A 15,160-nucleotide genomic window follows, 5' to 3' on the forward strand; every position below is an offset into this window, starting at 1 on the left:
CATATTTACATGTTATATGCTTTTGATCACAGTGTTAAATCTGCTGAAGCATATATGAGAGCGTGTTTGTGTTGTTCATTGAATATCACTATGTTACATATGTGTTTTTATGTGTGAATGAATGACATTTGATGTTGAAAAGGAAAACCACAAGCACTTATGTTGAACTTTAAATGTGTGGCAAAACAATAGTTTTAAGTCGACTTCATTATATGGTGAATCGATTAAAACTCGTGTCTTTGCACAAACTATTTTCAAATGTGTTGTGAGAGTTTTCAAAGAAAAAGTTTTTCAAAACTATGCTTAACACTGTTGCATAATCGATTGCATGTGTGTTGTATTCGATTAAGTTAGTTATTGTTATGAATTACTGTTAATGCTTGACATAACTGTCTAACGGTCATATTTTTTATTGTGTTGACCAAGCATTAAATGTTAGTCGACTACATTAATTGCGCATCCAATTAATTGTCGTGATTGTTGCTAACTGTTATAACAAAATTGTTGTATTCGAATGCATTAGTAGCAAAGTCGATCAAAATGCGTCTAAGATGAGTTATTGTATAAATTTACGCAGATTTGATTTTTGTAAGAACTTTTGTGATTTTAACATTTTCATATCTTTTTCAAAGAGCTGTGATCTTACAGAAAGTAAAGAAAAGCTCCAAGAAACAAGAGTTACCGTGTGATCAACTACTTGTGATTTCTTGAAGAGCAAAATTGCTATGTTTTTCAAAGGCTGATCAACTTGCACATTTGGGTGTCATTGAGAGATCAGATTCTACAATCTTTTGAAGATTGGTTTGAAGTTCCTTGTTGTGATTACAGGAAGAAGAGCGTGTGACGTTCTTGACTTTGAGAGTGTCTCAAAGGGTTTAGACAGCAGCAGAGGGGATTCTTGCTGCTAGTCTTGTTGTGTATTACCTATATTTTGATTAGACGGTTAGAGAGGTGTTTTATATTTTTGATGTGTGGTCGCTATAAAAGCCTTGTTGTAAAAACCTTGATCATTATAGTGCATTGGCTTCGTGTGGTTGGAAGAACACTGGATATAGGCTTGGCCGAACCAGCATAAAAACATAGTGTTTGAATTTTCTCATCCCTACTCTATTTAATCGATTATGTTTAGCATTCATTCGATTAAATTTCTGCTGCATTGAAAATATTTTACCTTGTGATTCAAGAAAAGTATCAAGGCATCATTTTTGTGAAAAAGATTTTTAAAAGATTTTATTTTTACATTTCACCAATTCACCGCCCCCCTCTTGGTGTGAGAAATTGAGCCATTCTATTTTAACAAAAATAAAAATATAAACACGAGTAGAGAATAAACACAACTGTACTTTTAACACCGTTAGAGTTATATTATAACTACTCATATAATAAAATATCTCATTTGTAGATAATTTCTATAAATATAAATATGTTTACAACCCTTATGAAAATAATTTTTCAAAATAAAAAATAAATTACATATACATATACAAAATGTTTGACAAAAGAAAGCAGCTCTCAACTTTCTCATTACTTAGTACTATCACTTGCACTTTTCTGTACTCCCATACAACACACAATCATAGAAGATAGAATCCATGTGAACCAAGGTAAGCTAACATATTTAAAATAGATAGAAGCACAAACATAATTAAATTATCAAAACTGTTTATACCGAACATTACACAAAATCGTCTAATGGCATGTAATCACTAATTACATCATAATTTACTTCAAGAAGACTCATATGTTGACTTGAACTAAAATGTTTTACATCTTTCATACTATATCTATAGTAGATTATGACATCATGCTTTGGCTTTACTCAGCCTGACATATGAGGAATTAAGTCATTTTCATATGACAAAGTTAATTCTTATAACCTACTTGATATAGTTCTCTTTCACACTGAATCTAAATCATAAAAATCTTCATTCAGAACCTAAATATCTTCCTCTATGTGAGTCCAAATATCTAGTACAATAGAGATAATCTCGTCAAGGAATCCAAATTCAATACACCTCTCAAAACCGTGAAATATTTCTCAAAGAATTAAATGACATGTTGAAGGAATTTGGGCTCAACTTGAGAGCGTCTTTAAAATGTCAATGGCCAAGTCTAAAATATCGAAGAATCCTATAACCCATGAAGCATCATCTACAACTTCTGTGCACTATACCATATGCAACAATTAAAGTTTCTCATGTTAGCAACTTCTTATGTTACTCATATTATAATCATTCAATTCTAATATTATATGTGAGCAACCATAAACTATTATCTTCAAAAACACATTTAAAAATAAAATATTTTTTTTAAATATTTGCGAGTATTTAACAAGTACCTACGAGTTAAAAAAAATCCATAAATTTTTTTATGCAAATATCCAACAAGTAAATAAATAGGTAATAAATACGTATTTTCATACAGGTTAGATAACAGATAGACATTATCCGTGTCCAACCCGTTACCATCCTTACTTAAAAATGAAAAAAAAAAGAATGTATTTCTAATATAGAATATTATCATTTCACTTTGACTTATTCAATATTGAGACTTAGAAAATCAATCTCATAATGTGATAAGGACGAGAGTAACCTAAAATTACCCATTCTCTGAACAAAAGTTACATTTAATTTAGTTTAATTTAGAGTATAGTGGAGAAAAAGAGAACAATTTGAGTTTTGTGAACCATTTAGTAGCATTTGAGTGCCTTCATCCTTTCATCCCTTCACATTTCGTTATATTTCATTTATAGTTACTCAATTTTGGGAGTCCAAAACCACTCCTATAATATTGAAGAAGTTCATGGAAATCGGATCGAGATTGAGTTCTAAAATTTATCATGCTATAAATAGAAAAAGTTACCTCTAATTTGATTTGATTTGAATTAATTATCAAGGTATAATTTGGTTTATAATCCACAAGTTGTGACATGCATGATTCTCATGTCTTCAAATTCAATTCAAGAAAGTAGCATAAAAAGAAGCAAGAATAAAAATAGTCTAATAGCGGACAATTATTCCGTAACATGATTATCAATTATATATTTAAGAATAAAATATATTTATATTGTAACACGTGAGCTGCACGTGCTGGGAGTTACTGACAGTAGTGTAACCATATATAAAGCAGAAATTGCAGACAGGTTTGGGAAGAAGAAGAGACAACTCTGGTGTAGAACCCGAAACATACTAAGAGAGATTAAATTTTTAAGTCAGTAATGGCCACCCAAAACCAAACACACTCTCTTCCAAACACCACTATCGACCAAAACACCGGTTTCTGTTCTTCTTCTAAAATCTTCCACAGCCTCCGTCCAAACGTCCCCCTCCCTCCGCTGTCTCGGCCGCTCTCCCTCACCGATTACGCCCTCTCCCTTCTCCCCTCCGCCGCCACCGCCACTGAAAACTCCGCCCTAATCGATGCCGCCACCGGCCGTCAGCTCTCCTACTCCCTCTTCCTCTGCCAAGTAAAATCCCTCGCCTCCTCCATCCAATCTCTCACCCCTCTCTCCAAAGGCCACGTGGCACTAATCCTCATTCCAACCTCCCTGCACGTCCCCGTACTCTACTTCTCTCTCCTCTCGCTAGGCGTCACAGTCGCACCTGCCAACCCGCTCAGTACCGCTTCCGAGTTGACTCACCTCGTCCGACTCACAAAACCCGCCATCGCCTTCGCCACCTCCGCCGTCGCCTCAAACATCCCCGCCCTCAAATTCGGCACTGTTCTCACCGACTCCCCGCTCTTCCTCTCCATGCTCGACGCCAACGTAGACTCACACTCACGCGCTCCCGGAGTCGAAGTGAGTCAGTCCGGCTCCGCCGCAATTCTCTTCTCATCGGGCACCACCGGGCGCGTGAAGGGCGTGTTTCTCACCCACCGGAACTTCATCGCACTCATATCCGGGTACTATCACCTGAGGAACAACCAGCTAGCAGCCGGCGAAGCGGAGACGCATCCCGTGTCACTGATCACGCTGCCGCTGTTCCACGTGTTCGGGTTCTTCATGCTGGTCAGATCCATCGCTTTGGGGGAGACGCTCGTTCTGATGCAGAGATTCGATTTCGAAGGGATGCTCAAAACCGTGGAGAGGTATAAAATCTCAATGATGCCGGTGTCGCCGCCGCTCGTGGTGGCCCTCGCCAAGTCGGAGCTCGTGAACAAGTACGACCTCAGCTCGCTCCGGATGCTAGGTTGCGGCGGCGCTCCACTCGGCGAGCAGGTCGCCAGTGACTTCAAAGCCAAATTCCCCAACGTGGAAATTTCCCAGGTGAACTGCACTTAACCTTTTCACCATGTGACGTGACTATATCAGAGCAATTGTTACCCTTCTGATGATAATCAGGTCCCACTTTTGGAGATAGCCAAACCTGTCCCACTGTCTTAGGACTCAAAAGGGAGCTTCCAAAAGTTTAATGCCTCATAACCTGTAAAAAATACCTTACAAAAATGTCCACTATTTCTTCTAACCTATACCTTATGTTAAGAAACAGGAGTAACTTGAAACATGATACCATGCAAATTTCTTGATATAAATTTAAAATATTTTTTTTTATATTTTAAAAAATTTAAAAGAATATATAATAACTGTGGGATGATAGTCAGAACTCACTCATTAATGTAGTTGATCACAAAACAAACCATTATTACTGTATATAATAATTTCGCATGTGATCAATCTTATTTAGATTGTTATATTTTAGTTTTAAATTTATTTGAACTAATTAATTGTGATTTTCAGATGTTATGGTCTACCTAGAACCCTCAAAACATTACTTTTTATAAAAAATATATGAAATATTACGCCATAAATTTCAGAACGTTATACTACTATTATTATTTTAACCCCTAGGGCTATGGTCTGACCGAAAGTGGAGGAGGAGCAGCCAGATCATTTGGACCTGAGGAGATGAAGCGCCATGGCTCTGTGGGTCGACTATCAGAAAACATGGAGGCCAAGATAGTGGACCCTGAAACTGGAGAGGCATTGCCTCCTTGCCAAAAAGGGGAACTGTGGATTCGAGGTCCAACTATCATGAAAGGTTATTTCCTATTTCCTTTATATTTCCTGAAAAATGTGCTTTCATATAAGCATTTTTCAACATCATCGTATTCAAAAAGTCCAATGTAATCTGAGACAAGGCCTATTCATTTTGGTTGGGTTATACTAATAAGCAGGGAAGAGAAAGTTCATATCAGTTGAGAAATCTAATTCACTCTTTATGATCTTGCCTGTGTAGCACGTTTCATTTACGGTGTGATGGTCATGGTGACGGTGCAGGTTATGTAGGAGATGAGAAGGCGACAGCTGAAACATTGGATTCAGAGGGATGGCTGAAGACGGGCGATCTTTGTTATTTTGACTCTGATGGTTTCCTCTACATTGTAGATAGGCTGAAGGAATTGATCAAATACAAAGCTTATCAGGTGAGATGTTAGTTCCACTAACATCTTTTTTTCAATGTTATTCTGCTACTACTAACATCTTTTTTTCAAGCCATTTCCAGGTCCCCCCCGCTGAATTGGAACATATACTTCACACAAATCCTGAAATTGCTGATGCTGCAGTAGTTCCGTATGGATCTAATCCCTTAATCTTGTGTGTGTTCAAAAGCAGATCGATTTACAAAGTTAAATTTGCCGCCTCATTCCCAATTCTAGTTCCTATGGCGAATTCACAGAGAACCAAAGTTTCTCTTTTGACTTTAAACTGTTTGTTAATATATCAGTAGTTAATTTTTTTATCATCGACTGAGATCACTTACTTTATGCATGCTGAACTTAGAGAAGACAAATCCAATCCAAAAGAAGAAAAGAGTGTTGTTAATGCGGGCAATTCACTTACCTTAACATAAATGAATTGGTCTTGTTACGAGGTTAACTTAGTCTGCTATTAATAATTTTTTGGTAACAGGTACCCTGATGAAGAAGCAGGACAGATTCCTATGGCCTTTGTAGTAAGAAAACCTGGAAGCAACATCTCTGCAAATCAGGTCATGGAGTTTGTGGCAAAGCAGGTCTGCTTCTGAAACCATGTGTTCAGTAACAAACACTCATAAAACCTGGATGTTCCTGTGAACAAGTCTTATTTCTTTCCATGCTGCTTAAGTATGCTTATTCATGTAGGTTTCTCCGTACAAGAAGATACGGCGTGTTTCTTTTGTCAATTCTATCCCAAAATCTCCGGCTGGCAAAATTTTGAGAAGAGAATTAGTTGATTATGCTCTATCCAGTGGTTCATCCAAATTGTGATCTAGAAAAGAAAAGCATGTAAAGCAGCACTTAACATGTGCTACATTTTTCTCTTTAGGGATTCTCTTGTTATGATGTTAACATATTTACTACTTCAAATACTTGAAGCATATAACTTTGCAATTCTCTAAAATCTCTACTCTGTGTGTTATTACAGATAGTTGTAACTTGTTCAGATGGAATAAATGCAGGAAATAATGTGAAGCACCTGGCGTTGTACACCATGTAGTTATTCAACCCTTTTCACTACTGAGAATTTCAGTGGTTTGTAGACTTGAGATGTGTTTCATTTGTATCCATTACCCAAAAATTCAACAATTTTTCTATTCACACACATACACACCTCACTCAAATCTAATCATTCTTCATCTACCCTTTCTATGTACCAAACTTTCTCCAAGAAACATTTTCTTGCACATTTTCTCTACAGTTATGAAAGATCTGCATCAATTTCGTTATTCATTACAAAAATCAATTTGATTATTATATCACTGGTAAAAGATGAACACGGGAGTGTGAAATCTATAGAAAATATCTTACAGATATACACAAACTTTGAAATGTTAAATATATAAAATATATTAAAATTCAAAAAAATAATTATGTATATTTGTAAGAAAATTGGGAGGCCAAGTACACTAACATATAACCGTGGTGACAAAACTGGCTGTCCTGTTTTGGTCCAGTTCATCATAGATCTGTCAGAAAGGGATTGGCATAGGTTGGCATGTTACTGCAAAGTAAATTTTGTAACTTGTCAAAGGGCGAGTTGATGGGTTAATCCGTTACTTTTTAAAATTTTTATATTTATTTATTTATTTTAAAATTTTGTTTATATATAAAAATAAATAACTATTAGTAATATATTTAATCATTTAAATATTTTTTAATTGGTTTATTAATATTTTTAATTAAACAAATAAAAATAATTATTATATCTAAATGTTAAATTTTACTTATAACTAATAATTAAAATTTAATTTTTAAGTATTAATAATTTAAGTTATTATTTTATTATTTACATTCTTAAGAGAATATAATACAAATAAAATTAATCTATTAAATTATTTTTATTTTTATTTTTAAAATAAAGTAAGTGGACCTGTCGGCTCATCTCTGACTTATCAATTTATCGGAAAAGATGAATAAGACCAAAATGAGTTGAAAATATCAACTTGATTGATTCTCTTTTATATGAGTTGGCAAACCAGTTTGAAATTTTATTTTTCATTCATATATCGTAACTTCCTTACAATATAATAAATTTACTTAATATAAGTTCATATTAAAATATATCTTATTTTCTTATTTAATGTCTTAATTTTATTATAACTCAATCTATCATATATAAAATCTTTTGAAACAAATAAATAAACCTTATCGGTTATTTTTCAAGATAAAAATATAAATGAAATATTAATAAAAATAGTAAAATTTAATCCTACAACGTGTAGTGGCAGATGATTTCATATTCATTAAAATACATAAATCACAAGTTGTAAATCTTACAACATCTTAAACAATAATAAAATACCTACATATCAATATCTGAAAATAATAATAGCAAATTATTTTGTCATCGTAAATTTGTCTTTTGGTATGGAGTGATTGGCAGAGTCAATGGTTTTGCTACCAATACTGTTACTCGTCGTCTCTCATGTTAACAGAATTCATTTTATATATATATATATATATATATATTAAATAATATATCAGAAGTGACATTGTGTTTTAAATAATAAAATTCATTTATATTAATATTAAAAATTCAAATAATAAAACTCATTTATATTAATATTAAAATTTCAAATGTATAAATTTCTGTTAAGAAATTTTATTATCTAAAAATATATTATTTTTCTAAAGCATTTTCTCTAATAACTTTCTATTTTATTTCTAAGTTTTTTAATTTCTAATTTATTTGTTTGAATATCATATTCCGTCTATGTAACTTTTGAAGTTTATTTAAGATCTTTAAGTTTATTTGATTAGTTTTTTCAAAAGAATATATTTATGTCTACTCTTTTTTTTCTTGTATGTATATTCTTCCATGCATGTAAGCTATTCTAGTTTGTATGTATCATTTGAGTCTTTTATAACACTCTCTGTTAATTAGTAGTCCCAACGATGTACGTTAATCATATTTTTGTGGTTTGTAGCGTACATAGAGTTCCTCAAGTTGTTGAAGTCGTTCGAGGATCCTTAGAGTTGTTTGATTCTCTAACAGGTAAGGGAAGCTAACTCCCGTGTTTTAAAGTAGACGATGCATTGATAATCTATGTTGCATGTTTGTTTTGGTTTGAAATTGGTTAATGCACTGATATTGGTGTTTAACTACTAAGAAATTTGTTTGTGTAATATGGTTGTGTGATGCCTATTTTTGTTTGCATTGGTGTTGAGTTGAAGGATTGAGAATCTGGCCATTTGGTATTCACTTTGACACTAAAATATGTTTTTGAATAGGTCCTTAGTTCCTCAAATCACAATTTTGATTGTGTAAGTTTCTAATATGGTGCTAAGCAGTGCTAGTGTGGCACTAAGTGCAACTTCGTTGTACAAGTCTGGAAGTAGTTGTGCTTTAGATCGTCGAGCGCCAACTTTCACCATTGAGCCATAATATTTGTGAATGGTTTAACATTGAGTGGTGATAGGGTACCACTGAGCACCAGTTACCATTGTAGGTCTGGAACTAATTTAATCAATTTTTCTGAGTGACAGGCTGGTCTTATTGAGCAAGACAATTTGTAAGAGCTCTGACGTTGAGCACTCTCTTTTGCAATAGCTTTTACGCTTAATGTTAGTTTGAGCGCTAGTGTGGCTTTTTATGATTTTCTTACCCTTGCTTATTTAAGGTTGTTTCTTATGGATTTTATGTATGTCTAGTGTGAATTTGTGACATGGATTATAACATGAAAATATGTCTGAATAAAGTATGTTGTGAAAGGAATTTCAAAGAGAAGTTTCTTGTGATGGTTTCAATAGTGTATGTATTGATATAAGGATTCCGTATTGGGAGTTATTCTGATGCTATAATAACCATTCAATGTCAAGTAGATAAGGGTGTGGTATGTGGTGAGAGGAGTAGAAGGTCTTAGTCAAAGAGCTTTACGTTGGCCTAAGGAGTTAATGGACTAACCTTGTGTGTGGTAGGGTGAAACCCATTAACAATGGCTCTGCAAAGTAGTAAAGGTCACCATAAGTACATAACTCGCGAGAATGAATGTTTGTATGCCTTATGATTGATTGATATACCTTTGTTAATGTCTTAACATCTATATTTCTGTTGTATGAATTCTCTTTTGGTAAATTAATTCACCATTCTATCTTTGTTTGTTTTCTTGTTTGCAATTATCATCTTAATAGTGTGAGCATATTAGGATGTCTTTGAGTTAGGTGCAGGATGGTGATGGTTTATAAGCTTACAGTAGGAGGTCAGTTCCTATGTGTACCAGTTCTTTCGTAAAACTCTAATATGTTTTTGGTTTGATGTAATACCACTCTAATGGTATAAAAATATTATATATATATATATATATATATATATATATATATATATATAATCCCATGAGCATCGATAATTGCTAATATATGTATACTTATAAACTAGTTTAAACAAAGCTTCATTGATAACATAACTAAGGAAATAAAAGAAACGGGTGTTAGACATTCAACATTCTATTTCTTTTGAGATAATCAATTATCTCATTTAATAATCGATTATTCCAAAAAACTTTCAAATAAATAAGGAACTATAGTTGAAATAATTGATTATGAGATAGGATAATCGATTAGTCTAGAGATATTTCAAACCAGAAAAGAACTTTGATTGAGATAATCGATTATCAAGTAGGATACTCGATTATCCTAGATAGTCTTGAAGAGAAAACAAGTTGTTGACTTAGATAATCGATTATCCAGCCTGATAATCGATTATCTTTGTTAATTTTTGACGACAAATTTGATCTAAATGGACACAAGACCTATTCAAATGACTAATTTGGTATTCTTAGCACTAAACTTGATTGGTAAACACGTTTGTAACTCGTTAAATACAAATTTGGTCATTTGAACATGAATTGAGTTCATTAAACCAAACTAACTTTCCAAAAACTCATAACAATTTTCATTCGATGCAAACCAGATTCTTTGCAAACTTAGAAACCAACCAAATCCTAAATGACCTAAACACAGTCCCCAAACTTCGAACTTACCTCAAAAACCATTCCTCTAGAATTTCACTCGTCAAACCTCCATTTTCAACCAAAAAGTCACCAATATTCTAACCTATTATCCAACCAGAGCTCAATAACAATTAATCAAATAAAAATAGCAAAACTAACATTCCCAAATCATAAAAAATCATGTACAAATCAACAAATAGACTACATACAAGAATTCATCAAATTCCACTCAGCATACCAAATTTCATCAAAACACTCATTTACTTAATTCAACTATCATACAGCTATACAAACATCAATTAAAACATGACTACTAGTTAAAAAAATAAAGTAACTAGCTCCCTTTACTTGACAAATGAATAATCAACTCTAGGAGTCCTAAAACAACTCCAACAACTAAGAAAGCTCTATGTAATGCCACGAATAACAGAAACACAATCAGGATACACCATTAGATCACTTATTAGTAGAGACTCAAACTAAAAACTCAAAGGATGCATGCAACTAAGTGAGGCCACATGCAATAGGTACAAGAAAAGACTAAAAAAAAGGATTAAAACTCAACTTAATCAAAGAAATTGATTGATTTATATTGAAGAGCTCACCGCAAGGGTCAATCATATGGTCTCGGATGAATCCTTAAGAGAACTATAGAAAAATAGTTTTTAAGGAAATAATGTATTTTAAAATAATGAAACTCGTTTATAATGAAACTATTTATATTAAAATCATTTAATATTAAAATAATCAACTCTTACTATTTTTAAACTATTATTACTTCTAAAATATATTTTCTACTTCTAAAATATCATTTTTTAGGTTTTTACAAAATTAGTTAATAATTATTTGTAAATAATTAAGATATGCATTTGAATACCATCGTATATGTATTCTTCGTATTGATAAACGTGAGCATTATCCACAAAATCTATTAAAAATATTTATTTATTTTATTCATATCTACTTACCGTTAATATGCATCTCTTTTTATTCCCTTTAGTATTTTGAGTTAATATTTTCAAAGAATAAGCTATCTCTGATAATTCCAAAAGTCTCTCATTTTTTTCAATTCTTTGTCCTTTGTTCTTTATAGTTACACATGTTTTATATCTAGAAAAACAAGTTGAAGGAATCAAGTGTGAACGAAGAAATATAACTAAATAAGAATTGAGTGAGGAAAGTTTAGAACTTTTGGTGATAAAATCCGCAACATGTGTAAAAGGAGTTTAGCTTAGTCAGTTTTGAAGACTTTGGAAAAAGGAAGAAAATAGCTACAATAAATAATAATAATAATAATAATAATACCATTTTGAAAAGGGAATAAAAAAAATCTTTCTACTAATCTCAGAATGATTATCATTGAAACAAGTTTAGGATAAAATTCTTAATTAATTATCATATAATCATTATTGTTAATCCCCAATTAATATCCACATTAGTATGATTAAAATCTCATTTTGCATACAAGAAATAATTACATTCTCATAAATTATTTGGAAGAGAAAACCTGAACATTACAAAATAATAAGATTAAAAGACAATAAATTAGAAAGAGACGAAGGACAAATTTTGTAGAATCCTAAAAATGATACCTTGGAGAAAGAACCCTGAGACAAACTTACCAAATTTTGTAGAATCCTGAAATTATGGTTACAGTATAATTAAAAGAATGCACCAAATTTTATAAAAGAATGGCTGAACATACAATTTTGTTTTTCACTCAAACAAGTTTAGACAGATATTCATCTAAAGCTATAAAAATAATGTAAAAAGTATCAAATAGTTTAGACGAGAATGGTGAAGAACAATAATATCATTTACAAGGGTTTGTTTTTTCTTTAAAATAACACAGTGGAATATCTCAACATAAACTATAATAGAGATGAAATACTTACCTGGATTTTCTTCATATTAAGAACACACAAAATGCTGTCACAGTAGGTTACAGAAAGAAAGGTAGTCATTGTTACACTCAACATTTTTTAAAAATTATTTAAATATTCGTGACACTTATGATATTACATGGAAATGATATTAACTATTTTAAAAATAAAATTTATTTAATTTATCAATAAAAAAATATTAAGATTAAATATGTTTTTCGTTCTTTAAGTATCACACGATTTTGGGTTTAGTCGATACTCGAAACTTTAATGGTTTTTAGTTAAAATTCTTATTATTAGTCCTTAAAATTGGACGGCGTTAACTTTTAGTAGATGTGACAAATGGCAAGGTCACGTCTTATGTCAGCTTGCCTTTTCACTCTCTGCCACGTTGCTTGTGCCGTTCGTCTTCTCCTGCAGAGCAGAGCCTCCATCGGACCAGCCGTCGTGCCGGACGTCGGAGAAGACAAACGAAGTTCTCAGACACAAGCAACGTGGCAGAGAGTGAAAAGGCAAGCTGGCATAAGACGTGACCTCGCCGTTTGCCACATATTTTAAAAGTTAACGCTGTCCAATTTTAAGGACTAATAATAAAAGTTTTAACTAAAAACCATTAAAGTTTCGAGTATCGACTAAACCCAAAATCGTGTGATACTTAAGGGACGAAAAACATATTTAACCCATAATATTATATTAAAATAAGCAAAAAATTATAATTATTTATTTTTATTAAAATTAAACATTTATCAATAAAATAATATTATATCAAAATAAGCAGAAAATTATTATTATTTATTTTTATTAAAATTAAACTAAATATTTTTTGTACCTAGAACTAATAAAATAAAATTTAAACAAAATTATTAATAAAATTTTAAAATTTAAATTTATCTCAACTGTTAGAAGAAATTTTTTGTAAACTGTCAAAGGACGCAGGATGAAAACGCCTAAAAATTTAGTAAAAATTAATTAACATAATGATATATAATTATATTTATTAATTTAATTTAGTAAATTAAAATTGAATGTCGTTCTTCCGTGTTTCATCGTGATAGACACAGTGGAACTTCTCTAGAATTCATGTCTCTGTCTTTTCACCCTTTTATTATTTATTAATTTTAATATATTATCCTATTAATAACAACATAATAGTTATAAATTATATATTAAAACATTAATAACAAACTTTATTATATATCTTTTCTAAAAAAGAAATTGATAAATCACCATTAATTTATTTTCTCTAAATAACTGCTTCTAGAACATAAATTCATAAATTATCATTAATGCTTTTTTGTCTAAATAATCACTTTTTTCTCATGACCAGTGCTTAAATACTAAAGTTTTATTGATTAATTTAATTGAGTTTTTTTACTAATGAATTATTTTAAGTTATATAAGTATTCAAGTTAACAAATTTTGTTATTTTCTAAACATATTAACAAACTTTATAACATATTTTTCTCAACAAATTAACAATATAAAATATTAAAAGATAAGGATTTATTTTAGAAAGAGATAAAGTTTAATAAATAATACAAGTCTATATAAATTTTAAAGTATGAAGAAAAGAATGGCACGCTCAATACAATGAGAGTGTTAAATTGAAGAGAAAATAACAAAATGTTTCGGTAAGTTATGAAATATGTATTTATAATTATTTATTTTGTGATTTCGCGGATATTGATTATAAGATTTTATTTGCTCTTTACCATGTTTAATAGGAAAATTTCGTAATTTGATAACATGATTTCCTTTTTTCTTTGATAGATATAGAATTGGATAAAAGTTACGTGAATGCCTTTGATGATTCTTCATTCAATCATCCAAACCCATGTTCGTCCTTTAACTTTTAGCCAACAAACAAGTTTGCAAAAGCCACCTTCACAATAAGAAAGCAACATATTCCATGTTGCATCCATAAATAATTGGGAAGAGACTCTGTTTCTTCTTGAATTATTTGGCTCTAACTCTCTTTTATGATTCTCATATCTCATCAACTAAGTTTAAGGACAGAGATCATATGTTTTGACTTTCAAAATCATATTTCGATTTTAAGAAAACTTAAATATATAAAAATACGGTGAAGATTTTGAAATTTTTGTGAATTTATAAGTTTTGATTGCTGAAAAAACCAAAATATATGTGACGTATATGATTCTATTTCAAAGGAACCAAAACCTATAAATTCAAGAAAATTTAAAAAAACACTTTTTTTAAAAATTATTTTATATAAGAGAGGTATAGCCTTCTGTCAATAAGGAATCAAAACCAATACAGTATATATGCTTGAACCAAAAGCTAAATGTTAAAGAAAATTTTAAAATTACCACTAGATTTTATAATTTTTTTATTTTAATAACAACCTTTAGGCTTCAATTATTTAAATAATTGAAGCCAAGCAAATAGTTAACAATCACGTTTATCACCATATGCACATTTTCTTAAGAGCTACTTCTCCTGGACGCTATAGAAGAATAGCTAACCAATAAGCTATAAACGCTTCCGTTAGAACAATGTCTTATAAGTCAAGAGTTTTGTGACTCATGAGGATCATCTAATCTCTATGAAAGGTAGTCAATTATCAGTGCTGAAAAATATTTCAAAGAACCCTATTCAACCTCCTTCTAGTGTTTCTTGTTACATCAAAAACCAATGAATTTAGATCATGAACTATCCTTTTGTTTGTATATATGCTTGTTAATTTAGATTTGAAGACTTTTTAAGTGCATAGTTTTAGTTGATTTTAATGTTGAATTGAAACATATCGTATTTTAATTATATATAAAATTCATGTTGATCACCCCAATTTTACTTGTTTTGCCGGAATAAAAGAAATTAGAGAGT

The 15,160-nt window shown here is 31.1% G+C and overlaps 1 protein-coding gene across 1 annotated transcript; it reads left to right on the forward strand.

Annotated features, from left to right (window-relative positions):
• Positions 1 to 3,114: 3,114 nt before the first annotated feature.
• LOC124847644 (AMP-dependent synthetase and ligase family protein) lies at positions 3,115 to 6,544 on the forward strand. Its single transcript, XM_047325189.2, has 6 exons — positions 3,115 to 4,267; positions 4,850 to 5,039; positions 5,279 to 5,424; positions 5,505 to 5,572; positions 5,912 to 6,014; positions 6,124 to 6,544. Exons 1-6 carry the CDS (start codon positions 3,218 to 3,220, stop codon positions 6,247 to 6,249), a joined length of 1,683 nt encoding a protein of 560 aa, XP_047181145.2. The 5' UTR covers positions 3,115 to 3,217; the 3' UTR covers positions 6,250 to 6,544.
• Positions 6,545 to 15,160: the final 8,616 nt, after the last annotated feature.

Source organism: Vigna umbellata, chromosome 2 (assembly GCF_029865625.1).
Source record: "Vigna umbellata cultivar VRB3 chromosome 2, Vumbellata_1.0, whole genome shotgun sequence".
In the NCBI taxonomy this organism is placed as follows: domain Eukaryota; kingdom Viridiplantae; phylum Streptophyta; class Magnoliopsida; order Fabales; family Fabaceae; genus Vigna; species Vigna umbellata.